The sequence below is a fragment of the Hippopotamus amphibius genome, chromosome 4 (assembly GCF_030028045.1).
Source record: "Hippopotamus amphibius kiboko isolate mHipAmp2 chromosome 4, mHipAmp2.hap2, whole genome shotgun sequence".
Classification (NCBI taxonomy): domain Eukaryota; kingdom Metazoa; phylum Chordata; class Mammalia; order Artiodactyla; family Hippopotamidae; genus Hippopotamus; species Hippopotamus amphibius.
The window spans coordinates 1,075,866-1,103,526 of NC_080189.1; the positions used below are offsets into that span (position 1 = coordinate 1,075,866).

At 56.3% G+C, this 27,661-nt stretch overlaps 1 protein-coding gene across 1 annotated transcript in view; it reads left to right on the plus strand.

Moving 5' to 3' along the window:
* The window catches only part of PTPRN2 (protein tyrosine phosphatase receptor type N2), a 641,085-nt gene that overhangs the window by 569,765 nt on the left and 43,659 nt on the right, over positions 1-27,661 (plus strand). Inside the window, 2 exon segments of the mRNA XM_057732470.1 lie at positions 9,192-9,339; positions 23,104-23,177. Coding sequence (XP_057588453.1) covers positions 9,192-9,339; positions 23,104-23,177 — 222 coding nt within the window.

Sequence of the window (27,661 nt, forward strand, 5' to 3'; positions counted from 1 at the left end):
ACAAAACTACTTCTTTTTTAAAATTTGCTAATTGGAGCCTTTCTGGAACAGAACGTGTCCGTTGCTACCGTTTTCCACCGGAGTTTCCGTTGTAAGTCTTCATAAAATTGTGATTTTCCTTTTCCATAAATCTATAAAGTAAGGTGCGTGCAGGTCACAGAGATGTGGTGAGCACGTGATTTAGTGCACGCGGGCCTCTGAGAGCATCTCCTGCCCGCACAGCCCCTGCGTGGAGACAACCCAGCGGCCAGCCTCGCAGTTCCTGACTCCTGGAAACACCCTGCAGGTCATTCAGAAAACTCTCTGTTATCAGTATGCTTTCTCATCACTCTAGACTCTTCTAGATTTAGGGTACCAAAACTCAAAATGATAATAAAAATATATTGATTGAAGCTTCCAGTTAGTTAAGCTCTACAAAATCGAGAGTTAACTAGTTTTCGTGTCCTCTTAACTCACTGCTGTGCAGAGAGTTGCCTTTTCCTTCTCTTTGCGCTTCTAGAAGCACGTGGGGAGCTCACACCCCATCTCAACACTGAATAGGAGCAAAGAACGTGTTCTCAGGGAGACTGTCCCATCAGTACTTGGAAAAAACACGTGGTTTTCTGTAAAGCTTGTGTTTGTTTTCTTAGTTCTTCCGCGTATTTTATTTTTCAACTACAAAAAGGATTTTAAATAATACAGGTAATTCAGGGTTCACAGCCTCCAAACCAGCGCAGTGCATTCTGTTTCTCCTTCTGCGCTGCTTCTCTGTTCTGGGCTGTTACTTGCTCACCATCTCTGCCTCAAATGAGTGTACATTGGGGACTTTCTCTTAAAGGCTTTGCCTTTGGAGGCATTTGAACTTTTCTCCACTATTTTAACAATGTAAAGTCTCTGTCACTGCGCAGTCTGCTTGGTTACAATACAAAGAATGGGAGCACATTTCTAATCACACGGAGGCAGCGTGAGAACAGTAGTTAGGGGTCGCTGGGCCTGCAAAGATTCTGTGCAGTCTTCAAAACAGCTCAGCGTGAGAAACGGAGCTTTCAGAGGAAGGATTTGGGGAAAACAGCATTGATTCACATTTATCAGGGAAGCCAATTCTGTTGCCCGCGCACGAAGCTTTTGCTGGTCAATTTCACCTGTTTTTAACCGCGTCCCAGTTCACTAGGATAAGGGAAGGGAATTGTCCACTGCAGGCTCATGTGGGAATGCTTCCTCCTCAAAAACAAGTTTCCACGGAGGCGATATCTAAAATGTAATAAAAAGAGAAAAGTCCACATGAATGGTCTTTCATTTATTCTTCCTAATTCCTTTGCTCCGTTTGTACTCCTTTAGGCTTTGTACACATGGCCCAGAGGGTGGATTCCAAACGGTGCTGACTTTTCCCACGTGACCCCGCAGGCCAGCGCGGGGCGAGCACTGAGCTGGACTGGTCTGGGTCTACGTGTTTTCCTTTATTTTCATATGATGTGCGTATAGCTTCTCTGCGTCTTAAGTGCCTTGTTTGTGGGAGATAAAACGGTGCATGTTTAACTCCCCGGTGAGACCAGGAGTCCCGCGACAGGTGAGGCGTGGGGCAGGCTGTGGAGGGGCGTGAGTCGCCGTGAGCTGAGGTTCACTTGCTGTTGTTTTTTACTGGAGTCAGGTGGTAACTCGAATACAGTTGTGTGGCCTGAGATTCCCATTTCAAGCGAACCTTTCCTAAGCTAAGAAACAGCAAAACTACCCTCTGATCATCTAACCAATGTGTGTCCTTCCCTGAGTTTGAACAGACTACTTTGCGTTTCTAATTCCAAATATCTTAGCCTGCCTGGTGCACAATATTAATAAATAACATTTGAAAGATGGCAGAGGCAGCGATCAGTAACCAAAATGCCTTTTTTAATCAAGCGGTTTGCTGTTCCCACGTCTCTGTCCACATGTGCTAAGCCCAGACAATTAACCCCGTCTTATTTCTTCTTTCATCCTTTTTATACTCTTTGCTTGGAACTTGTGTCTTACTTTTGGAATTCAAACATTTCGCGTAAACATTTCCCTTTAATGTATTAATGAAGACAGGTGACAGTGTTTATTTTTAAAGGAAAAAAGGTCATCATCTCCCCAGAGAGCAAGCCGAAGCAGCTTCCTCCTTGCTTTTAAAAGCATTCATCTAGCTCCATCTGATTTTAAAGCACCAGCCTTATGGTCCTCTCACAAGGAAAGAAAATGTAAATGGCTGTATTCTTACTCTCACAAAGGATTTGATTGTTGTAACAGGCAGTCATATAGAGAAGGGAATAGAGACAGCACTTTCCTGATAATAACTGGATCTCCCCAAACCGAACTTCCTGCACTATAGACTCCTCGTCAGGAACAGAAGCTTGTTTCTGGCAGCATTGTGGTGAAACGAACTTTCACTGGGACAGTTTCTACTTGTTTCGTGTCTGAAGATCCACAAAGCAATAGAAGCCTCCCAAGATCTGTGCAGACATGGTTTTATGCTGACGTTAGTGGTTTCCGTCCGTACTGATCAATGTGACACAGTGCCAACTGGATCTTAGTTTACTAGTCTTTAGCAATGCTCCACCATCCTTATGAGTTCTAGTATTTTGTGCTAAAAGCTTATTTTCATTATTCTCTTTAATAAGTCCTCTTACGCCTCCTAGTATCTCGCTGTCTCATTGTTAGTGGTAAGAGATGCCAAAATAACATCATTTCTGTGGCTTTTAACAGAGCTAAAACCACATTGTCCACCTGGGCTCTCGCGGCCGCTCCGCATGAGTTTGGTTGAGCACTTTGGCAGCCGGGATCTGTAAGGAAGGATCCCGAGTTCTGTGGGCTGGATTCAAACGAGCTTGCACAGGTCTCCAGACCCATCCTCCCAGCATTTGGAGGCGGGCAGCCACACTTCTGCAGCATGGATGGTGGGGGGGGGTAGGGGGTGGGCACAGAGCTGGGTGACCTTGGCTGTCCTTGGAGCAATCACAGTCCGAAGACCTTGTTGCATGTGGTGAAATAGAAGATTTTAGTAACTGGGATCCTTTCCTTGTGACCCTGCAAACTGATCCTTGATGTTGACACTAGTAAAACGGTGCCCGTGAAACAGTCCAGATCCCAACATGATCTGAGTGCCGGATCAGAGCCCCATATGGCATCACATCACCACACCAGAAATCAGCAGCTCAACTTCACGTCATCTTCTAAACTGGAGTTTCCAGTGACTCCTCGAGACTGGTCACAAAACGCCTCCCTCTTAAACCAGTGGTGAGAAGCACGTAGAGGGGAGTGGGGACAAGCTCCAGGACCAGCCCTGATCCACGTGGTGAGGAAACTGTGGGTTCGTTAGAAGGACCACTGTCCCTTGTGAATCAGAAGCAGCATTGAAACCATGAACTTAGTGTACTTAGTGGTGCTACTCTCACTCTTTAATAGCATCAGGGAAGGTTGACCACACGGACAACAGCATACATTCATAGCCATGGTGCCGATGTCATCACCCCAGAGATTCTGTGCTCCAGCTGCGGTCGGTGGCTGCTCTTTATGGAGACTTACACGTTCATATTTCATTAGGTCATGAAGTGTCCCCAGAACTGCATAGTCACAGAATAGGACAGACATTAAGAGATTTTCTAATGAGAATCACCATCCCTTCCATCTGCATATACTGAATACTTTGTACTTACAAGTATAGTTCATGTATTAACTCAGTCAAGCCTCAGAACCACCTTAAAAATACATATGATTCCCATTTTTATGTAGCAGTAAGTTAAGGGTCACTGAGATTAGATGGTTGGCCCGATCTGTGTGGGGACAAACCTTTTTGTTTATCACATCGTTAAGAAGTCTTTCAAGATCAAGCCGAATGCCTTCTCCATTTTATTAGAGTTGCCTTCTTGTTGGAAAAGCCCCCCTTAGGCTTCACAGAGGCTCTGTGAGTGATGGATACGATTCATCTCCCAAAGGGACAAAGTGCTCTGGTGATCATTAACAAACCTGCTACACCCTCGAGCATCCCAAGTGCTCCGTGTTTCTTGGAATCGCTTTCTTGACCCGAAGGTGTTGACAGTTTGATCAGAAAACAGTGCAGAAAATACTTGAGTGTTACTAACAAATTGTGGACACACGTCTCCACTTCATAATGGCAGGAACACTGTTGTCCCAAAGGTTCAGGATTCTGTGTAAAATGATTCCATTAAACATAGAAGCCAGTGGTTTTTTTGTCCAACACACGGAAAAGCGCTTCTTGAAACGTCATCTGGTGGCACGTAGTTGTCGTGGCCAGAGACTGTTGGTCATTTTCCTACCCAAATGGTCTGATCGTGTGCTAGAAAAGAGGGTGTGAGCCGGGGAGCTGGAAGGGTAAAGTCAGAAACGAGAGGAAGATTAAAGGGGAAAACCTTAGACTGAGTCAATATCTCATAAAAATAGGTCCTGTAAAAGCTGATGCTGTCCTCAAGGAGCAAGAAACTCAGAAGAAATGTAGGTCCATCTTCAGCCTGTTGTGAATGCTGATCTTGTGTGGTCGGGGGTCATGAGGTCAGTGTCAGCCCGTTTGGCTACAGACTTGGAAAACCCATATTCTGAAACCTTGGGACTTTTTTTCGTGAATGGTTTGATCTGGGGATTATCTTTTATGCAAGTACATCAAACCTAGGCCCTTGGAAAGTATCACAATTCCAGAAGGTTTTAGAAACCTTCGCACCCAAGGCTCATCTGAAATCAGCCCAAGTGAGGTTCCGCTGATGGACTCTAAGAGTATGGAAACTCAACACTGCATCCTTACAGCCAAGAACCCGTCAGAACCCCCGCCTCTGTCATCCAGAAATCTACCTGAGTGTAGTAACTCTTCAGGATTAGGGACCTGCTTCCAAAGGTTCCTTAAGAACTGCTCCCAAAGGTTCCTTAAGAACTGGGGGAGCTGTCATAACTCGTCTATCTAAGCTCTTCAGAGCGAACCAGCTGGTGCTGAGCCCTGACTCCACTTGACTGAGGTCTGAGTGCACATGGTGGGCGCTCCCCTTCACCTGGCTGACCCCCCTCCAGTGCTGGTGGTTCGTGCTCTGCTGTGTATCCCAGCGCTTCCTCTGTGCAGGGTGATGGTGTGGGTGTAAGCTGGGTCCCCGACCCCTAGAGGCTCGCAGCCCATGGGGAAGACAGGCTCCCTGTGCTCGTGACTGTACATGAGACATCCCAAACGAGCGTCACTCAGTAAAGGCACAGGGTCACTCGCGGAAGTGTCTCGGGGAGACGGCACCAGACCTGGACCCTGAAGGATGCTTAAGACCAGAATGTAGGAGAGTCTGGGAGAAGTGCTTTCCAAACTGTGGCCACCCGTCTGAATCTGTGAGACTGCCGTGACCTTGGGGTGGACATTCCAGTGCCAACTGGAACATTAGGTCCTGGCACCACCCATTCGACATGAGCTGTAAAGATGTTCCTTGGGTAACTCAGGAAGAGGGCAGCAGCAAGTACTTAATGAGTATTCCAAAGTCCTTACGGTACTTTTTGGGTCAGTTCTTCCAAGTTTCAGAAGATTCAATGGCAAACTCTTTGGAATGCCAGTCATCAATATACAATTTTTATCTGTAATACACATTACAGAATTTTCCAGATTACTTACAGAATCACTCAACAAATATTGACTGTGTGTCACGTGCACGTAACGTGGGCCCCACCCTGGAACAAGGGATCTCCTGAGAGGACGGAGGGCCTGGCGCCTACAAAGCAGACTAGGATTCACGTCACAGAGGCGCAGTCTTTAAACTAGCGTCTGATGTGGGGGGTGGGCTGTCAGACGGGAAGACCAGAGGGCGGTAACAGGCATGGAGGGGGAGGGGGCATCTGCAGTGACCTGGACGTCTGGGTCGATTCAGGACAGAGCGTGAGCAGAGCGTCAAGCATGATGGCGACGGGGAAGTAGTCTTACTCGGGTGGCGGAGCGGGTTCGTAAAGTGAAGTCTGGACCAAGAACAGTGCTACCTGGCACCTTTAGTGGCTTTTGGAGCAGGTGGTATTGTGACCAGAAATGCCAGCCTGTGGAGGAACCAGAAAGGGGACATGAGGGAGGATGCAGTGAGGAGGCTGAGGCAGCAGGATAATGCCAGCAGCGCTGTGTACCGAAGACCCTCGTCCCAGCATCTTTTCAACTTAAATAAGAAAATCATATAATATTGATGTCCAAAGCTTAAGCAACAGTTGTCAGAAGAGAAAAACAACAAAAAAAGCAGCTCACACACATGCCAAGAATGGTGGAATTTATCACAGCCTTACGGTTTAGCTCCGGGTGGGGGGAGTTATCAGTGGCTTTTGTTTTCATTCTGCTTGCCTTCATTTTCTGTTCTTTTCTACATGTACTATTTATGGAATAAAAAGTTACACTTTTTTTTTTTAAACTAAGCCCTCCTACCATCCCCCCCCCACCCAACCACACACACATTAAATGAAAGTCTTTTAAATGTCAGTTTTTCAAACACCTACAGTCTGGGGGAAGAACATTGAAATTTCATGTTAACTCACCTAATTATTCCAGGAGGTGATGCAGTCTGGAGAGGATCACTACGCGTGTTCTCATATCCTGCAAGAGAAGGGATCTCACGGTATTGTTATGTTGGCAGGTTTTATTTTTGTGTAAAACGTGTTATTTTACTACTAAGGCCTAGCTTCCCCACAGGCAACGTAAACATACTCTCGGGCTTCCCTGGTGGCACAGTGGTTAAGAATCCGCCTGCCAATGCAGGGAACATAGGTTCAAGCCCTGGGCTGGGAAGATCTCACATGCTGCAGAGCAACTAAGCCCATGCGCCACAAGTACTGAGCCTGCGCTCTAGAGCCTGTGAGCCACAACTACTGAGCCCATGTGCCGCAACTACTGAAGCCCACGCGCCTAGAGCCTGTGCTTGGCAACAAGAGAGGCCACCACAACGAGGAGCCCGCGCACCACAATGAAGAGTAGCCCCCACTCACCACAACAGAAGAAAGCCCACGCACAGCAACAAAGACCCAACACAGTCAATAAATTAATTAATTAATTTGAAATGACCAGAGCAGGACAGACACAGACCACTGCAGTAATACATGCTGAGAGGGTGAAAACTTTATCTCCGTTTTAATATAATCGAGTGTATCTTTAGATGACTTAATTCTCAATGAGAAGAAAGTACAAACGTTCATAACTACCGTTTCTTCTCTGCATCACTCAGGCATGCGTACGAGAGGCCCAGTTTACACTTCTGGCCATACATTTAGAAATTCAAGCGAACGTGCAGCAAGATATCACTTTCCATGGTTAAGATAAATGTGAAGATTTAAACGGCTGCATTTTACAGGGGTTAAGATCATATCCGATGCCCCTTTTGCAGACGACATTTGAGACTGGATTAAACCTGCCGAGTTTCATCACTTTACAGTCCATCATGTTTTGTTGAGAGAAACTCCTTCATTCATGATGGATTTTGTGAACAAAACATTTTCCAAGGAAAAGTGAGGATCCAAAATCCTTTTTCCAGGAACTATTTTACATTCGTGTGTAAAACTGTGCATTAACCAGTCTTGGGAAAGTTAACCACAGAAGCACAGAGTCTGTGCACTGCCTGGAACTACCCCTCCTTCCCAGGAACCCCGCATACACCATATTTTAAGCTAGATAATAAGCTAGTTGGCATTTCCCAAAACTTAAGTACTATCTCATGCAAAAGTGTCATCCTAATTAGGGTGACTTTGGTACAAAAACTATGTATGTGATATTCCATAATGATTGTCCCCAAAGTAAGCAGTCTGTGGTTTACATTTTCTAGACTGTGTGCTTAAATTTGCTGCTTCTCCACCGGAAGAAACCCGAGGGCTGCGTGGGCGTCAGGGGTCCCGGGGGGCCGGGGGTGGGGAGGAAGGGGGGTCCTGGAGCTGCCGTGATGTTTCTGTTCCCGACCTGGGTGAGCTTCAGCTCTGTCCCTGAAAAGGGATTCACGGTCACAGTTCTCGGTCACCTGCATGAAAAGCCATCTGCTGGTCCCCTAATGGCTGGGGCAGGGGGTTAAGGTATGTGTGACAATTGCCTGGGGCCCCGTCACTGGCCGTCCCAGAGCCACACCTGCTGGGGGGCCCTCGGCTGCACCCCAAGGGCGACTCCTCACCTGGAACAGCACCCACCAGGCACCCCCTTCCACGCCCGGCTCAGCTCATACGCGTCGATATGCACGCCAGTCCCGCCCACATGGTTAGAGTTGGTGTTTGTTGCCTGAACAGTGCAAAGCAGTTCAGGTCAGCTGTGGTCAGCATCTCACGGAGAGGCGTCTGGCAGTTTCCTTCCTCTGCCCGTGCCTCTGAGTCCCCTGGAGTGGGTGCTGGTGAGCTGGGGCGGCCAAGAGCCGTGTGTTTGGGGGGGACCCTAGCCAGGCGGTCAGCTGGAGTGAGCGGCCGCCGGGGCCGACAGAGGGGTCGGGAGACGTGGAAGGAGGTAAACCTGGGCTGGACTTCGGGGTGCCTGACCGCTGGAGACCGGACCCCGTGTGCACACGTGTGTGTGTGTGTCATTGTGCTGTGTGGACGTATTTGAAAACCCACAAGAAAGATAGCAGAAGATGAGACCGCTGTTTCCTTTGGAAACACTGAAGCCACCTGGGTTGGTCCTTTGAAATGCGTTCCTTAAAATCAGTTATTTCTGGATTGAACAGATCGGTAAGGGCGAGGAGGCAGGACTGACGTGGACGTCTTTGTGGAGGGAATGTTCCGCAGGCCTTTGTTTCCCTGTTCACCTCTCCTAGTATCCCCGCCCACAGACAAGTGCCTGGAAAAATTAAGATCGGTGTAGCCAAGGGTCAGATATTTGCTGTGTTGTTTTTTTTAACACTGCCAGCGTGCCACACGGCTCACATTAGAGCAGCCCAGCGTCTTGAATGCCTCACCTGCCGCCAGTTATTAGGAAAATGACTTCTGTGCCAACAGAAACGGGAGCGGGGGCGACCCTACCAAGGGCCCCGTGCGAGCCCCTGCCCTGGAGTGTGGGACGTGTGGCAGGACGGCTGTCACCGCCGACGACGCCTGTGCGCCCTCCCTGCCCCTGGGCCCGGGCACATCCTCGGCCCGCGTCTGTGGACTGAGCAGCAGCCGCTGTGCCGCAGCGTCCTGGCCGTGCCCGCCGGGCCCCCGGCCGAGTGCCTGGCCCGGGCTCCGGAGGACTGGGGGAGGTGCCGCCCGCACCCTCCGGGGCGCCCCTGACTCTCCTCTCGTTCCAGGCCTACATGGAGGACCACCTGAAGAACAAGAACCGCCTGGAGAAGGAGTGGGAGGCGCTCTGTGCCTACCAGGCCGAGCCCAACAGCTCGCTCGTGGCCCAGAGGGAGGAGAACGTGCCCAAGAACCGCTGCCCGGCGGTGCTGACCTGTACGTACCGCCCGGGGCTGCGGCGGGGAGGGCGGCCGGTGGCGGCGGGGACGGGCCGCCTCCGCCTCCCGGGGTCTCCTGCTGCAGGGCTCTTCCCCTGCTGCCGACAAATCGTCCTCTCACGTTATTTTTTTTAATTTTATTGGCGTATAGTTGATGGACAGCGTTGTGTGAGTTTCAGGTGTACAGCACAGTGACTCAGCTCCGCACACACACGCACGTTCTTTTTCAGATTCTTTTCCATTATGAGTTATTACAAGATATTGAGTCTAGTTTCCTGGGCTGTATATACAGGAGGCCCTTGCTTTTTTACACGTAGTAATATGTATCTGTTCATCCCAAACTCCTGATTTATCCCCCCCGCCTTTCCCCTTTGGCCACCGTAAGGTTGTTTTCGAAGTCTGTGGGTCTGTTTCTGTTTGGTAAATGAGCTCGTCTGTAGACTCCACCTGTAAGGGATGTCAGGTGACAGCTGTCTTCCTCTGTCTGACTTCACTTAGTAAGATAATGTCTGGATCCATCCATTCCCCTCCCTTTAAACGGCTGGGAGCCCGTCACCCCGTGAGCCGCACCCCCAGCCTCAAAACACAGCACCGTTTCTTCCTTTCGGCCCCGCGGCCAAGGTGTGGGGCCACGGGTGGGGGGCAGCCCCGCCAGCGAGCACGTGCTCTGTGCCTGCGCGGCTCTGGGACCTGAGGCGCGTGCCTGGGCCCGCGGAGCCTCACCCTCACCTGCACGGGGGTCGCCCGTCGTCCTCGAACTCTTAGGGCTGCGAGGAGCAGCCCTCTCAGCCGTGCCCGCCGGGCAGGCCGTGGGCACCGGGTGAGCAGAGGCGGGCGCCCCACAGCCTTCAAGCCGACGGTGGCACCAGCATCGCCGGGGCCCTCCTGTCTGGCCAGGCGTCGCTGCCAGGAGACGGGGCACAGGACCGTGCCAGCCCTGCAGCCTCACGGGCGCTGTGTGAGGGGACAAGCGCCCTGCAGGTGCGGAGGCCCGGCCCGCGTCTCCCGCCCACCTGAAGCTGCCCTCCTCCTCTCACCTAACTAGAGCCTCCTGTGTTCTAGCAGCTTCCACGCTGGGCTGGGCTGCGGTTAAGACACCCCCCAACCCCTCCCGCCCGGCGGGGGGATCTGACAGACGTGCCGACGTCGCCAGTGACTTGCTGTCCCGGCAACGGAACATGGGAGAGATTCCTGCAAACTTCAAACGTGACTGACGTACTTTGTGGGCTGACGTTTTCAAGGACTCAGCAAAGCCACCCTGGGTCTCAGAGGCAAGACCAGCCCCCTCGCGGGGAGGCACGCCCCGGGTCTCCGGCCCCGGCCCAGTCCTGTGGAGCCAGTGGAGGACCTGCCGGGCACCCCCCAGAGGCGCGGCCGGGCCCCTGTCCCGCCCCCCGGGAGGCACGGGGCAGACGGCCTCCCCCCAGTAAAGGGCAGGGACTCCATCCCTGCTCGCGGCACAGGGAGGGCGGAGGGACCTCCTGCGCTGCGGCAGCCGCTGGCCTGGGAATCAGACGCCCTGGTGGAATCTTAACGCGCTTCTGGGTCTAAGTTTCTTTCTAGCAGTTTAGTCAGTCTTCAGACTACTTCCTTGTCTCAGGGGCTTTTCCCTAAAGAGCTCTAAAAATAGGAGCTATTGCAATTTATAAGTTTTATATTTAGAAGAAAAGCCAGTAACCAACAGATATTTGTTAAGGACCTATTTGTGCCAAGAGCTGCTGACAGACATGGGATATCCCGTCAACCAAGTGCGGCCACTGTCCTCGGAGGACCTAGGTGCAGGGGTGGGGGGCAGACGGCCGGCCTGTGTCGAACGTGTCCCGGGCCTGGCAGCTTCCTCCGTCGTCAGGCCCCGTATGGCAGATACTCAAGTTCAGAGGCTCAGAGCCTCCCTCCTGCAGTGCCGACCAGAACACGGAACGTTCGCGCCCTCCAGCCCGGCCGGCCGCCCGGCTCTGTCTGTGCCACGTCAGCAGTGGGCACACAGCCCAGGACCTCAGGGACGTAGGACATCCTGTCTTCAACCTCTGGGGGGAGGGGGTGTCCAGCCCCGTGGGGACCAGGGCCCTGGGGACCCTAGGACCAGAGCCTTGGGCCTGTGGTACGTGGGCCGGAGTGAGGGCTCCAAAGAGGAAGTGCTCTCTTGGTTGGACTCTGGTGCCGGGCGTTAGAAAGAAACCACCATTCCTGACCGCCGGGGCCGTGCGGAGCCTGACCTGGGTCCGGGGCCCTGAGAGACAAGCAGGTGGATAGAGCCTCCCCGGACGTGCAGGTCCAGCCCCAGCGAGGCATCCCCGCCTTCGTCCTCCACATGCCTGCCTCCTCAACTTTCAGAGGAAATCCTCTCATCAGATCTCAGCCTGCATCCCTTGCAGGCGGGACCCTCGGGCAATGGCATCGCTTAAACACTTGGTCTTGCCAGACTCGCCGGGGGGAGCGGCCGCCTCCTCCTGAAACCTGCTTCGTCTTGTCTGGCTGTTCACGCCCCGCGGCGCAGAAACGGTTCCCGACGGAGCGCAGGGTGTTGACAGGGTGGCCTCCACGCGCCCTGTTCTCTGAAGCCGATGTTGACGCCCCGGGGACGTGCGGCGCTCAGGACAGCGTCCTGTGTCAGACACACGCCCCCCCGCCCACCTGGGTCACGCAGCCTCACCCAGGGCTCAGGATGGGAACCCAGGGGCCATCTCTCTCTCTTTCTGCATTTGCTCCTTTTTCCGCATTCTCTTCCGTCACCTCCAGCGAGTTCCCTCATTTCTGGATTTGACGATACCGGCCTCTCTGCTCCCCCCACCCCTGGCCGGGCCCCCGCCTTCCTGCCTCCGCTTCCTTCCTGTGCACCAGCTCTGCTCCTGCCCCACCTGAGAGACGGGAGAGAGAGACGGGAGAGGCGGCCTGACTCCCCGGCCTGCGCCGCCCGGCGCACCCGCCTGGACGCCCCCGCACCCCCGACCAGGGCAGCGTGCAGGCTCAGCCCCCCACCCCCTCCACGTCTCTGCTTGTCTGCTACCCCCAGACACGTCTCTCCCACCCAGCTCCCCCAGAATTGGGCCCGCTCCAGCTGAGGCTGGAAGACATCCTAGTCCGCAGGTTGGTGGCCAGGCTAGCGACTTTCCCGTCACGGACAGCCCACAGATTCTAGCTACAACTGAATTGTCTTTCCAGGAGAAGGCAGCTAGCATTTATGAGATGTCGGCTGGCACTGGGCTACGTCTAGTGATATATCTCAGAAGTTTAAAGAATTTAATATACTTTCTGCTTTTTTGCATTTTTAAAAAGAATTATGCAATATTCCGCTCATCTGCTTTTTAAATTAAGCGGGGAATATGATGCTATTTTGGTGTGCCGTCTTAAACAGAAAAAGTTTGTGATTCTGAGTTACAATAACAAGAGGGAGACGTAGAGACACAGGAGCCCTGAGAGGTGAAACCAGAGAACGTACATCGGGGGCGCAGGGACGTGAAGATGGACAGAAGACTCGTGATGCCGTTTCTCCAGTTTGGCTTTTCAGGGTGTTGCTGCTGACGGGCCCGCAGCCCGGCCCCGGGGCCCGCCTGGCAGACGCGGCGGGGAGGTCAGAGCGACCCTGGCCCAGCTCTTCCTGCAGCCGCGCCACCCGGTGCCGCCAGGCTTGGGCCGCATGTGACGGGAAGGACAGCGGCCAGGCTGAGCCTGTCGAGGGCCGCCCCCACGTGCCCGGGCCGCCCCCAACCTTCCCGAGGCTCCTCTCTGTCTGACAGATGCGCGCCCACGGGCCCTGCGCTAGCAGGACACCACCCCCTGGGCCTTTGTGGACACGCCTGAGCCTTTGTGTATCAGGAAAATGAACACAGATTTCAAGCTTCCACAGAAGGCACATCTGAGATACGTCCAAGGGCCGCTGTACGTGAGGAAGCATCGCTTGCCTCGAAACACACAGAAAACAGTTTCTTTCCAAACAAACCTTTGCTTTACGTTTTCTCCCCAACTCTAGCAGGGTCCCCGCAGTGAATGTTCTGGTTTCGTCCCACCTGAGTGACCTGGTTGCCTCTGGCCACCAGTGGTGGGACGTTCCCCTCAATCTGACAAGCAAGCAGGATTTTCTTCCTCTTGTATGAAACGGCTGCGCCAGAAGGTTCTGTGTCCAGATAAGGTCCTGACCTGGCTTCCTTTTCTTTCGCTCCCTTTTTTCAGCCTCAGAACCAGCTGAGTGACTGACTGCCTGTGGATTTGGGAAGGATGTGGGTTTGTTGGTGCTGGAAAGAAAATATCCCAACAAATTCTGTGCGGGTTTTTTCCTTTGCTACGTCCCAGCAGAAGTCGTGCTGCCTGAGACTGAAGACTTTTTTAAGGGAAGCAGGGAAGAGGCAGAAGCCGTGTTTCAGAAGCACCAGGCCTTCCCGTGGGGCTGTGCGGTGGGGGGCAGAGGCTCCGGAGAGGGTCCCTGGGCTGCGGACACACCGCCCACCCCTGCGCCTCCAGTGCAGAGGGGCTGCTGGTGGGCTGGGGGCCACACGGACCGCCTGCACAGTTCAACCACTCAGGTTCAGATTCTGCCTCTCTTCACTCCTTTCCCTGAAGCCGACCCCTGGATGCGTAAGACGCCCAACGGTGTCTGTGCTTCTCCCCTTTCACATCCCGATGCTGCTTGCAGAGGCGGTGGCCGGGCCGGCCCCTCTTGTGGACCCCACTGGTTTCCTTGCCCGGAGGCCGGTCGCAGCCTTCGGAAGGGCCACGACGGGAAACACAGCCGCGTCTCCTCCCGGATCTGGGTTCCCAGTTTCCGTCCGTCGCGAGGCAGGCGCGTCGCAGGGCGCAGCCCCGAGCACCCACCCGCACAGGGAAGGGAGCTCTGCAGTCACCCCCGATAAGCGGATCGTTGCTCGAAACCAGGAAGAGCTCGGCTCCTGGTCACCGCGGCGCCTCCCCCTCAGCTCTGCCGTCCGCACGTTTTATAAACTCGCCTTCGAGTCATTGCGAAGATCGTGTGAGCAGGAGGAACACAGGGCGCTGCCTACCGAGGCCCCGCAGGCGGACACGGACCCGGGCAGGAGCCCTCCCGCCACTGCTCCGTGAGCCCGGCTCTGCCCGCCGCCCTCCCGTGCCGCCCAGGTGGGGAGGGCATCCCAGACGCACCTGCACCGCAGACAGCGCAAGAGGCCAGGGGTGCAGTGTCCCCTTTACACCGTCACCCGAGAGCCCGGAGCCAGAGGCGGGCGGGGGCGTCAGGAGGTGACGCGGCTCCCGTCCCCGGCCGCCCTCCTGACCCCCAGGGGTTCCCTGTCGGGCAGTCCGGGGGCGCTTTGCAAGGAAGCAGCGTCGCCAGCTTGGCGTGACCTCCCCCCGCACAGGGGGCGCCTCCATCCCACCGGCTGGACCCCACGCGGCCGCGGCTCCGTGTTCTGCCGTCTCCGTGTCATCAGTGTGTGCGCGTTACTTCTTTATTGGCTACACTGTTCCAAAGCGGGGTTTGGGCATCATGACATCTACGTGCTCTAGCCTGTGTCTCCTAGAAGTGAAGACCTTCTTCTCCGTGACTCTGACCCGACTGTCGTAACTGAGAAAAGCAACAACTCCCCTCATTAGCGCCTACTTCCCAGCCATCTTCCAGTGTTCCCAGATAATCCAGTCACATCGTTCAGAGCAGTTTGTCAGCCAGGATGCAGTCGGGGTTCATGACCGCATTCTGGACGTTGCACCTCTCTGGCCTTTGTAATTCTGGAACAGACCCCTTGATCTTCGGCCGTGATTTGTTCCTGAAAATCTTCTCTTCTCCTGGCGGCCGCGCTCCCTCTCAACCCTCACAAGCTCTCCCGTCAGGAGGCCGCTCAGGTCCTCGGGACGCTGACTGCCTGGTTTCCAGACCTACTGTCTCCCCGCTTCTGGTCACACACCCAAAACCTAGAGGCCCGGGGACCCCACGAGGTCGACCGCAGCCGCGGCCGGACGGCGTCCCCGGGACACGCCGTGGACGTGGCCACACCCCCCGCGGCCGCACCGGAGGACTCACGGGACCAGAACCTGCCCGTGAACCCCGTCCTCCGGCACCTGCTGGCCCCAGCCGTCTCCGCTCTGTCCTTCCGGGTTTGAAAAGGTGTGCTCTCCGATAGAGGTGGCCAAGGCAACACCGCGAGTAGACAGACTTTCTCTTAGGTATCGGCTAAAGCAGCTCCATCGACACCAGGCGGCGGCTGCATTGCTGGTCAGGCCTTTCGCTTTGAACAAACCCAGGTGCGCAGACTGCCCTGTCACCCGGTGCGTCTGCACCCCGCACGCTGGACGGCAGCCTTTCTGACGCTCATCTGTGCGGGTTACACACCCGCGCCCACCCTCCGTGGGTGTGACCTTTTACATGTAGACCACCCTGCTGTCTTTGGATGTCTGCTTCTCGTTTTCCTAGGATGTGTACGGCCGTGTCGTCAGAACACCAGTGTTTCGGGTTTCCCATCTCTTCGGCTCCTCTCCCTTCCGGAGTCTCTGGAGCGAGATTCCTTCACCTGGTTGTGTGTTAAACGCCCTGCATTCTATTTCCTGGCGACTCAAAACTTTACGATGATTCAGCCGCTTTTCTCTCAAGGTCACCATCAGTGTAGTAATTCTTCCCTTATTAGAGTTCAGCTCACATGTGCAGCAGTGCTGGTTGCTTGCTTAGACTTGCAGGAGATCAGGTTTTAGCAGGAAAATCAGCATTTTCCAGCTGTACTTCCCGTTTCTTTCCCCTCCTCTCCTTCCTCCCACCTTTCTTCTTCCCCCCTCTCTCGTTCACGTCTTAGCTGAGGGAGGCTCCCAGAAGCTGCTGGCGTGACTCTGGTCTCTGTCCGCCGCAGCGCTGAGCTCAGCCGTGGACGACGGGCGTGCCCCCCGCACGGCCCCACCTTCCACACGGCCCCGGGGTCTGTAACCGGCGGAGGAGACCCCGGGTCACAGAGTCCGTCTGCTCTTGTGAGAGACCCTGAGTCTCCGGTGGGGCCACACTCGGTCACCTCATGGGTGCGGCTCAAGATGCCACGTCCCCACCCCCAGGGCCCGTCAAGGTGCCGCATGCCTTACGTGGCAGTGGGAGGGGGAGGTTGCTGATGAGACGGAGGTTCCCTCATCAACGGACCTTAAGGTACGGAGAGGCGCCCGGGTTTTCCAGGTGGGCCCAGGGTCGTCAGCGGGCTCCTCGGCGTGGAGGAGGGAGGCCAGGCGCGAGCAGGTCCAGGTGACACGGTGAAGGCGGACGGTCCCGGCCGGGCGCGTGGGCGCAGCTGGAGGCTGGACCCCGGAGTCTCCACGCTGATCCAGAGTCAGCTCAGACTTCGGCGCAGCAGGGCTGTGGAGGGTACACGTGCTGTGGAAGCTCTAGGTTGTGGACGCGCGTCCCAGCAGCCCGGGGCGGGTCTGCGCGGGTGGGCTCTGCCCCCGTGCCGCTCTCTGTCCCGGCTCTGCCAGAGCCATCGTGCAAACATTTGTTTCCGTGAAAAACCGCACTGGGAATAAGGTCAACTTCCTTTGATGACGGAACGGGAGAAGCAGAGGAGCCCCGTCACCTCCCAGCCCAGAGAATCGCCCGATGGGTGAGTTAGGCCCACGTTCAGAGACCTCGCCGTCTGAAGGCATGAACCGCCGCGTTCTTTGGTTGGACTTTGGCCCCTGCTAGGAGGACGGATCAGAAGCACGGAGGGACTCGGGGAGGCTCTGGGCCACGCCCCCTCCCCCGTCTCCTTCATCCGGACCCGAGCCCGTCCCCGTGCTCCCCCCCCGTGCGGGGACCGCGCCCCACCCCCTCCCCAGGGTCCTTCCTCGGCAGTAAGATCCACCCTCCCGGTGCCGCCCGCGGAGGCCGGGGACCCCCGCTGTGCTCGTCTGGGGCAGGGGCGCCTGCGGCCGCACCCCTTGTGCCTGGTCAGGGTGCTGGTCCCCGTCCTGGTCCCGCCACTTCATCTCCGGACGTCCGCGCACCTGCCCCGCGCCGGCGCCCCCTCCGGCCGCGGGAACGTCCGAGCCGTGTGTCCTTCGGGCCTGCCTTCCACCCGCCGTCAGGGGTCCGTCTCTGTTAAGGTCGTCGGCAGGGTTCCTGCCAAACTTCCTCCCCTTCCTTTCCCACAGGCCTCCTGGTTGGCAGGGCCGGGGGGCTGCTCCCAGGGTCAGGGGTCGCCCCGTCGGCCGAAGGCGACCCTCGCGTCCACGCGCGGTCCGCCCTCAGTCAGCACGGACGGAGCCCGGGGTGCTTTCCGGTGACAGCACCGTGCTGACAGAACACAGACTTCGCTGCTCTGGGGAAACGTGGGCGCGCGGCGCCCTCCAGGCCGCCCGCGGCCCGCCCTCCGCGGCCCCGCCGGGGTCGGGGTGCAGGGCCCGCTGATGGGTGTCCGGGTGGCCTCGCGTGGGTGCTGCCTGCGCTGCTGCCGCCATCGTGTGAAGGCAGCGCGGCCGCCTCCTGCTTCCCCTGCGCATCCCGCGCCCCGCACCCTGCACCCCGGGGGCCGGGACGGCGCCCGCCGGGGTCACCGCCCGGGGTCACCGCTGTGCTGCTGCGTGGAGGGCTGGCGCCCAGGGCCTCTGGGCACACACGTGGCCCCCGGGCCACTGGGGCCTCTCGGCAGAGCTACCCCTCCCCCTCCCCCTCTCCCCTCCCCCTCCCCCTCTCCCCTCCCCCCTCTCCCCTCCCCCTCCCCCTCCCTCTCCCCCTCTCCCCTCCCCCTCCCCTCCCACCTTCCTCCCCTCTCCCCTCCCCCTCCCCCTTCCCCCATCCTCTCCTTCCCCTCCCCTCTCCCCCCAGTTCATGAGGGGCACCTCAAGCCTGTTGACTGATTTTTTCCTTAGAAAGCTAGCTTTTTAGCTGGTAGGAGCTTTCTGGCCATCCGGGTCAGCCTCCTCGTGGTGACGTGGGGCCTGGAAGAGGTTAGATGGGAGAAGAGGGTGCACAGGCACGTCGGAGCGACCCGGCCGCAGCGCTGTCCTCACGGTCTGGAGGCTGGGCTCCAGGACGAGGCCGGCCCCTCGGGGCCTGTGCCCCAGGCCCTCTCCCCGCCTCCGGCCTTCGCATCTGCGCGTCCCCTTCCCTCCGCTCCGCCCGTGTCTGAGTCTGACTCCCCTCCTGCAAGGACACCAGGCACCCACGTGACCTTGCCGTCACCCCATCCCCCCCGCGTAGACCCCGGCTCCAAATGAGGCCACGTCCCAAGGCCCTGGGGGTTAGAGCACCCGCACGGCTTTTTTGGGGGGAACACGATTCATCCTTGGACACCAGGTGCCCTGGACAGCTCGGTAGGCGGTGGGGGGGTTGCCAGGCCACAACCTGAAACCTTTGGAGTCTGTTCCTGCTCGGCGCGCGGGCCAAGCCCGGCAGGGCCTTTCCTCGCAGACACCGAGCGGCAAGGTTGATCTGCGCTCAGGGGTGCCCCGGGCTCCAGCCCCCGTCACCCGCCTATGCGGTCACTCACCTTCCAAGCTGGGCGGCCATCCTGTTTGGGGGTTGCTTTTTGAGAGATCCGCAGAGATGCTGGTGAAACTAAGAGACCAGACACGAGATCAAGCCTCCCGACCACATTTCAGGCCACGTGGGACTCGGGACCTGCTTTGGGCGTGTTTGGAGCCGGGGAGCCGGCCGGGAGCCTCTGGCTGTGGGCCGTCACCTGCGGGGGAGCCTCCTGGGTGGGGACGGAACCAGCCTCCTCTTCTTGCCGTAGCAGGTGCTGGCAGGTGTTCTGACCCGGGCCCCCGACGCCCCGGTCCGCCCAGCGCTGAACGGGGGAGGCCCGGAGTGGAACCCTCTGCGTTGCTTCTTCAGCGTTTGATGGTCCTGTGGTTTGAAGCGTGGGTTTCCAAAAAGCTTCACAAGAGCAGAGCCCCCGCTGCGGGCTTTCTGAGGAAGAGGCACTGACGGGAGGGAAGACGTGTGAGCTGACCTCCAGGGAGGACGCACAGCCCCGTGTGTGGGGTCTCCATCAGAGGCCCCGGCCCCCCACCCGGAGCACTGGCCCGTTGCAGATGTGCCAGCCACACCCGCCAGGCAGAGAAGATGCCGTCGGCCAGTGTGACGGTTTCATCTCAATCTTAACAGAAAGTGGAGACAGCTGGAGGGCCCAGGGGGGCATCGAAGACCGCTCGGATGGAGAAAGCCCTCGGCAGGCGCCAGGGTCGGCCAGCAGCTTCTACAGGCGCCTGACGCGTGCTACTGGCAGCAGCGCTGACGGCTGCGTGGAGGCTGTTGGCTCACACACGTACCAGCGCAGTCAGACAGCGGGCGCAGCGTGACCGGGGAGCCTCAGGGCACAGCGTCCTTAAAGGTGTGTCAGGAGATGATGCCACAGGCGGGGCCGTGGGGGGCCTCCGCGTGCGCTCCGCAGGCGGGTTCTGGCGGAGCGTGGGAAGGGTCTACACGCGGCACAGGCTAGAAGGAAGCCTGAGCGGCTGAGCCGCGGTGCCCTCCGGAGCCGGCCTCTCTTCAGGAGCCTGTGCCCTGGTCACGGTCAGGAAGCCGTCCTAGGCCGCGTGCCCGCCGTTGCCGCGAGTGTTTCCTGGCAGCCCGATGTGCACCACACAGTGAGTCCTGCCCGTTCCGCTGACGGCTCATCAGTTAGGTGTGTGTCCATCTGTGATCTTGCAGTTGTTCCTGAATCCCTTGCTCTCTGCCAGGCCTCACGTGAGCACTTTGTAGAAGCCACCCATCACAACGACCCTGTGAGTCAGAGAGCGCTATCCTACACTTCGGATGACAAATCGGACACTTTAAGATGTTGAGTCATGTACCAAGTATCGCCCGGCGAGCAGGTGGCCAGGCTGGGTCAAGCCCGGGCCCTTAGCTCTGCAGCCTTTGCCAAGTCAATGACTTGATTTTTGGAGCCTTGGTTTCTTCAACCTACACGGGAAATGGTCTCTTTTGTGTCTATGACACAGCGTTCCGAGAAGAAGGAGGATAACACGTGGGAAACCTTAGGACACGCGGAGTGCTAGGGAAATTCCAAGTCTGTTCTTGAACACAGGAATAATATACAATAAACTCTTCAGGGGTCAGAAAAGGAACAGGCACAGAGGCTTAATTCAGCAAGTTTCTTCTTCTTAGGTGTTTTTCTTCTTCCCTTCTTGATAAACTTTACCCCTGTGGATCGTATGAGAGGAAAATAACTCAGCTGTAGAGCCAGGTGCAGCAGGAAGACGCTGCCTGAATTTCCCTGTTCCCTGGCTCCTGAGTGAAGTCTCAGACCAAGATCATGAAGGACACACACAGTTCTTCATTAAAACGTAAGCTCTGCGGTTGTGAAAGCTCTTGCTCTGTGGTTGGGGTCATCGTATTGAATTTGCTCCCAGAAAAGGGTGTGTGTTTACACCAGGAAGACGAGGGAACACTGTCCAGCCGGTCGCGCAGAGGGCAGAGAGAGGGTCACTTGCTCAGGAGCCGAGCCCTGGCTTCATCTCACCCAGCTCGTTGACCATGAGTGAATCAGGGATCCTGCCAGGCTGCTCTTTCTGCCCTTTGCATCACAGAGAATACAGGCAGCCACCCTCAGAACACGAACCGTGAACCACAGAACAGCTGGCCTCGCCCAGATGAGTGAGATGTCCACTGGACCATCTCTGCTACGTCAGCCTACCCTCTGCTGGACTCTGGCCCTCCTGGGACAGCCCTGGGGTCTCAGAGGGAGGTTCAAGATGGTCCCACGCTAAAAAAAAAAAGTTAATTCACTGTGAATTTTAAAATCAACACATTGCCACAAAATCAGATATGTGATTGGAAGGCAGCAGAACTCTGAGCTTTGGAAGCTCTTGTCCCGCACTCAGAGGCATCTTGGAAAGGGTGCCCTGCGGGGAGGAAGGCAGCTGGGCCTGGACCCGCAGGGATGCTGTCCTCACAGCCAAGCTTAGGCTCTATCCGGTGCTCAAAACAGGTTTTCCCATTAACCGTCAGAGGGCCGAGCTTGCCAAGACTCCCTAACTTAGGACGTGTTTTCTTGATTTTCCAACTAGAAAATGCAGCTGCAAATTGTTTACTGAGCCCGGTTGCTCACAGGACCCCGTGGAGATGAGGGGTACCTGGCAGACCCTTAGTCCTGGGCCTGTTCAGCGTGACCAGCGACCAGGAGCTGCTCTGCTCTGGGTGGGATCAGCGCCCACGGAAGCTCCGGGCCTGCTTCCTGGTCCCCTCCATCCCTGGGTGATGGGTTCTCAGACCCTGGGAGCGGGCTCTTGCTTCGGTCAGCAGTGCCAGATGCGGGCTTGTTGAGAAAATGTACAATGGGGGGCTCCTGGGAGACCCTCGGGAAGCAGCTCGAAGCCCTGCCCTGTGTATCTGGACTTCTGTGGGCGCAGCAGGCATGGTCCCCCTCCTTCCTGCCCCCCCCCGCCCCCCTGCTGGATGCCCTGCCCCCCACCGAGAAACTGGCCCCTGGAACTTCACTTGGGCTTAGTCTCCGTAGTGCGTTGGGATGTCAGAGTTGACCAACTTTTCTGGTAAGTTTTATTTCGACTTCCTGCCACATCCTGTTCTCAGTGTCTCGGGAATTAATTTGTGCGGGACCCCAAGCCACTGAGTCCAGGAGACCTCAGCAGGAGTTTTCGGCAGCCGCCGTTGTAATACCTTCAGAACATTCCATGACATCTGGTCCATGTCACCTGTGCTCAGGTAAACATAACAGGTGTGAACCCCTTCCCTGTCTCTGGATGTTTCTTAGCTGTCTTGTCTCTACTGGGGAAATGCCAACATGAATACCTTAGTAAGACACATAGGATGGCGGCTGGTCTCCAGTAGACGATACCTTCCAAGTTTGATCAGCTGTAGGCCCTGCGAAGTTTCCCAAGCCCCAGAACTGTTCAAAACAATAAAGAAGTCAGTCAGTCAAATGTCCCGGAGAAAGAAGCACAAACCTCAGCACAGCCCCCGTGCTTTCCTGCCCGTTGCCTGAGCTGCTCGCAGGGTTGGGACCAGGAAGTGGGGCGACACGGCCAACGTGCCAGGGATCGGACTTGGGGCCACACGCTTGCCGCCACGGAAACCCTGAGCTCCTGGGCTGCAGCCGGGCCGTCCGTCTTCTCAACAGAAGCAGGTGGTGCTGGGGGCACCAAGAGGCCTTCACTGCAGCACAGGATGGCGGAGTGACGCTCGGTGCTTCCCGTTTGCAAGTCTGCACCTTGCAGAGGAAGGGCAGGAAGGCAGGAGGAGCCGCTCAGGGGAAGGGGCGGGTCCCTGCTCTCTGCGAAAGTTCCTGAAAACAGGCAGTGAGCTGTCCCTGAACCTGGAGTTGGGGGTGGGGGACGTGTTGCAGAACCAAAGTTAGAGACGATTCACACATCAAACACCTTAAGCTGTGAGAGATCACATGTCCCTGATCCCCGCTGAAGCGTCTGGGTTCAGCATTAGTCCAGTTACTCTGCTGCTTTAGGCACGTCTCTGTCATTGAGTCCCCACAGGTGCGTTGAGCCCTGCTCACGCTTCCGCGGCATTTTCTTCTGCTCTTTTCTCTTTTTGAAGCTACATCCCTGTAATCGCGAGTATCTCGCCGTCTCTAGGCTACAGAAGTGTACGGTATTGAATGACGGTCTGATAGCCTCATATCCACGCTGATATTTGTCTTCTCTGTCACCAAGTACATGTCATTTGAAGGCAAACACTGCATGAACGGTTGCCGAGGAGCACCCAGCCTTGGCGTTGGACCTTGACACCGGGACAGCACGGCTCCCCGCACACCCTGGGGCTCCGCCTCCTGGAGGTGGACCCTCAGCGGGGGAGGGAGGGAGGGAGGGAGGAGGCGCGTGGGAGGCCCTCAGCAGGGGCACGGTTAACGCACTGCTCTTGGGCTTGCAGACGACCACTCCCGGATCCGGCTGAAATCGGAGAACAGCCACAGCAGCTCTGACTACATCAACGCCAGCCCCATCGTGAGTACCGGCCGCCACCCGCCAAGGCTCCCGGTGGGGGGGGGGCCACAGACCAGGCCGGCCAGGCACTGGGTCGAGAGCTGATAGCCAGTCTCCACCAAGTAACCAGTCCCCACCAGGTAATTAGCCTCCGCCAAGTAACCAGTCCCCACCAGGTAACCAGTCCCCACCAGATAACCAGCCTCCACCAGGTAACCAGTCCCCACCAGATAACCAGCCTCCACCAGGTAACCAGTCCCCACCAGGTAACCAGTCCCCACCAGATAACCAGCCTCCACCAGGTAACCAGTCCCCACCAGGTAACCAGCCTCCACCAGGTAACCAGCCCCCACCAGGTAACCAGTCCCCACCAGGTAACCAGCCTCCACCAGGTAACCAGTCCCCACCAGGTAATTAGCCTCCGCCAAGTAACCAGTCCCCACCAGGTAACCAGTCCCCACCAGGTAACCAGTCCCCACCAGATAACCAGCCTCCACCAGGTAACCAGTCCCCACCAGGTAATTAGCCTCCACCAAGTAACCAGTCCCCACCAGGTAACCAGTCCCCACCAGATAACCAGCCTCCACCAGGTAACCAGCCCCCACCAGGTAACCAGTCCCCACCAGGTAACCAGCCCCCACCAGGTAACCAGTCCCAACCAGGTAACCAGCCTCCACCAGGTAATTAGCCTCCACCAGGTAATTAGCCTCCACCAGGTAATTAGCCTCCACCAGGTAACCAGCCCCCACCAGGTAACCAGTCCCCACCAGGTAACCAGCCCCCACCAGGTAACCAGTCCCAACCAGGTAACCAGCCTCCACCAGGTAATTAGCCTCCACCAGGTAACCAGTCCCCACCAGGTAATTAGCCTCCACCAGGTAACCAGCCTCCACCAGGTAACTAGTCCCCACCAAGTAACCAGTGCCCCCCAGGTAACCAGCCTCCACCAGGTAACCAGTCCCAACCAGGTAACCAGCCTCCACCAGGTAACCAGCCTCCACCAGGTAACCAGTCCCCACCAGGTAATTAGCCTCCACCAGGTAACCAGCCTCCACCAGGTAACCAGTCCCCACCAGGTAATTAGCCTCCACCAAGTAACCAGTCCCCACCAGGTAACCAGTCCCCACCAGATAACCAGCCTCCACCAGGTAACCAGCCCCCACCAGGTAACCAGTCCCCACCAGGTAACCAGCCCCCACCAGGTAACCAGTCCCAACCAGGTAACCAGCCTCCACCAGGTAATTAGCCTCCACCAGGTAACCAGTCCCCACCAGGTAATTAGCCTCCACCAGGTAACCAGCCTCCACCAGGTAACTAGTCCCCACCAAGTAACCAGTGCCCCCCAGGTAACCAGCCTCCACCAGGTAACCAGTCCCAACCAGGTAACCAGCCTCCACCAGGTAACCAGCCTCCACCAGGTAACCAGTCCCCACCAGGTAATTAGCCTCCACCAGGTAACCAGCCTCCACCAGGTAACTAGTCCCCACCAAGTAACCAGTGCCCCCAGGTACCAGGGCTGGTGCTCTGCTCCCTGCCCGCCCCAGTGGCCTGGTCCCCAGGCAGGGCCGTGTCCAGGCAGAGGGGACACGGCGCCGAGTGCTGGGCCCCAGGGGGGCGCGGGCCCAGCACCAGCACCCTGAGGAGCCACTGCTGGAACCCGTGACTCTGGGGAGACGCGTGGCTGGTGGTGTAGGGGGTCCCTGGGCCCCCTTGCTCCCTGTTTGGGGAAGCAGGAAAAATCAGACCCGCACGCGGCACGCGCATGGAGGCAGACCGGAAACGGCAGGGTGGTTTCCTCCTGGGTTTTTCCAGCGGGCGGGGTCTTCCCTTCGAGGGAGGGGTGTGGCCGCGCCTCCTTGGGCAGCAAGTGACAGACGGACAGAGGACTGGGGGAGGGTTTCTGTCCTGGAGACCCTGTGGCCGCAGCCTGCCGCTCCCACCGGAGTCCTGCCCTGCACGGGGCAGGGGCTGCAGGGGAAAGTCTGGAGCCATCCGGTGGGGGGGGGGGTGCTGGAAGGTGGGACTGCATGGTGGAGTGAGTGCAGGTGGGTACATGGTGAGGTGGACCTGCCGGTGGTCTCAGAGCACGTGGCGGGCAGCACCTGGACCAGCAGGTGCACAGGGAGCAGGTGCGGGCTGTGTCCCGCTTAAACCGTGCTTCTCGATGCTGGTCTTCAGGGACTGTCAGGACACCTCGCCAAGTTCTCACATTTGCTTCAGTCAGATACAGGCTGTGGGACACAGCATGTCCTGGGGTCTGGCGCAGTGAGCTTACGGGGGTGCAGGTGGCCGCTGGGCCCGGCGCGTCTCTGGATTCGAGAGAGGGTCCTGCTGTCCTCAGTGCTGATCTCGGATGAGACGGTTTACCGCCTGAGCACAAGCAGAAGCACTGATGGTTAACCGCTGTCATCACGGTTGTTCGTTTGTTTCAGTGTAGCTGCCGTACAAACCTTATCATTACGCCTCCAGTGCACCCTGAGTCAGCCCCACGTCCCGACACTTCACGACCACACAGCAAGAGCACAGAGTAGCGCCCTCGCGGTGAGGAGGGGTTCAAAGGGAAGCATCTCGTCTACACCCGCCTGAGGCCAGGTCTTTGTTTCTGGGGTTATTTTTTACATATAAATGTATTTATTGATTTTATTTGTTGGCTGCATTGGGTCTTTGTTGCTGCGTGCAGGCTTTCTCTTTAGTTGCAGTGAGCGGGGGCTACTCTTCATTGCAGTGCACGGGCTCCTCATTGTGGTGGCTTCTCTTGTTGTGGAGCACGGGCTCTAGGCGCGCGGGCTTCAGTAGTTGTGGCACGTGGGCTCTGTAGTTGTGGCTCACGGACGCTAGAGCCCAGGCTCAGTAGTTGTGGCACACAGGCTTCGTTGCTCCGCGGAATGTGGGATCTTCCTGGAGCAGGGATCAAACATGTGTCCCCTGCGTTGGCAGGCGGATTCTTAACAACGGCGCCACCAGGGAAGCCCCTCTGGGGCTGTTTTTAAGGAGTCACTCCTTCCCTCCAGCAGAGTAGACCTCAAACGTTGGCTCTGTTGTGTTCAGAAGTTTCACAGGAGCCCTTCAATTAGCCTTTCTCGATAAACACACTTGATGAGTTTCATATTTTTCTGTCAATTCTAATTCAAAAGATGAAGCCAAAGCCTCATTGATTTACGCATCTCTTATCCGGTGAGGTTGCGGTCAGTAGCTGCCTGGACTTGTCCTTGCCCAAGGGCCATGGTGATGGTCTGTAGAAGGGAAAGCGCTTCCTTCTTCCCACTGGGCCCCTTGCCTGGGATGAAACACGTGACAGGATCAGAATGAGCGATGAAGCAATTCTTTTCACGTCTCAAAAATGGGAGTTCAGTGTTTGCAGGGAGGCCTGACTCTTCCCCATTGTATGGCTTCCAGATTCCATACATCTGAGCCATTCCCTCAGAAACCGCCAGCCAGCAGCCCCGCCCTCCTGCGCCTTCCCCGTCTCTCTCCTGTTGGCAGAAATTCACAACAGCCTCCCGGCCCGGCAGGACAGGAACCTGGGTGGGAAGGTGAGGCCAGGAGAGACTAGGGATTTTTCGTTGTCGTTCATGTTTTCGTTTTATTTCATACCACAGTTCTTTTTGGTTCAAATTTGGGATGGAAGCATGAACTAGAAGAAATCCTCGGTACCTCTTCTTCCTGAAATGACGGAAGGCCCGAGGATAATGAGGTCCCTAGCAGCGCTGCATGGAAAGCTTACGATTAGGGCCCAAGCAGCCCCTGGCCCTGCAGAATAAAACTACAGTAATTACATCCGTCATATTTGGACTTAGTCCTCATTAAATTTCGGGGGAGCCATCCAGCGGTAAATAATGTGCAATCTCGAGTTTGAAATCAGAGGTCATGAGCGTAAATGGGAATTCTGCTTTCCCGCATGGGTGTCTGTGAGAGAAACCCACCAGGCACGACAGGAACTTGGTCACTGGCGGGCGTGGACGAAGGGGTGGCGTGAACACGGCAGCACACGGGTCCCCTTACCAGGGACAAGTCTGAACATCCCAACACGTGAAAGTAAACTTACTCTTCATTCCTATGTTTATTAAGGGGGGAAAGTGTTTAATTTTTAAACTCAGAATGCATTTAACAAATTGCATAATTTGAGTAGATTCAAATCGACTCTTCAGAAAAGGATGACTGCTATGGTGCCCCAAACATCATAAGAAATTGTCCAAATATGGGGGCCAGTTCCTTGGTTTTCAGATTTACAAGCAAATCTGTATATCTGTGTGTATAATTATGGTTTATAGCCAATATTTTTCTTAAATAAATCTCTACCCATAAGAATAAAATATGAAAATAATTTATGTTCATAGGCCAGACTCTCTCCCACTGAATTTTCTACAGCTACAATTTCCCAGCAAACTCTTACATTAAGACTTGGTATCCAGAAAAGTGACTTGAAAACTCAGACTTGATATTCTCTTGTTTTTAAGAAAATATCTGTGGGACTTCCCTGGTGGCGCAGTGGCTAAGAATCCGCC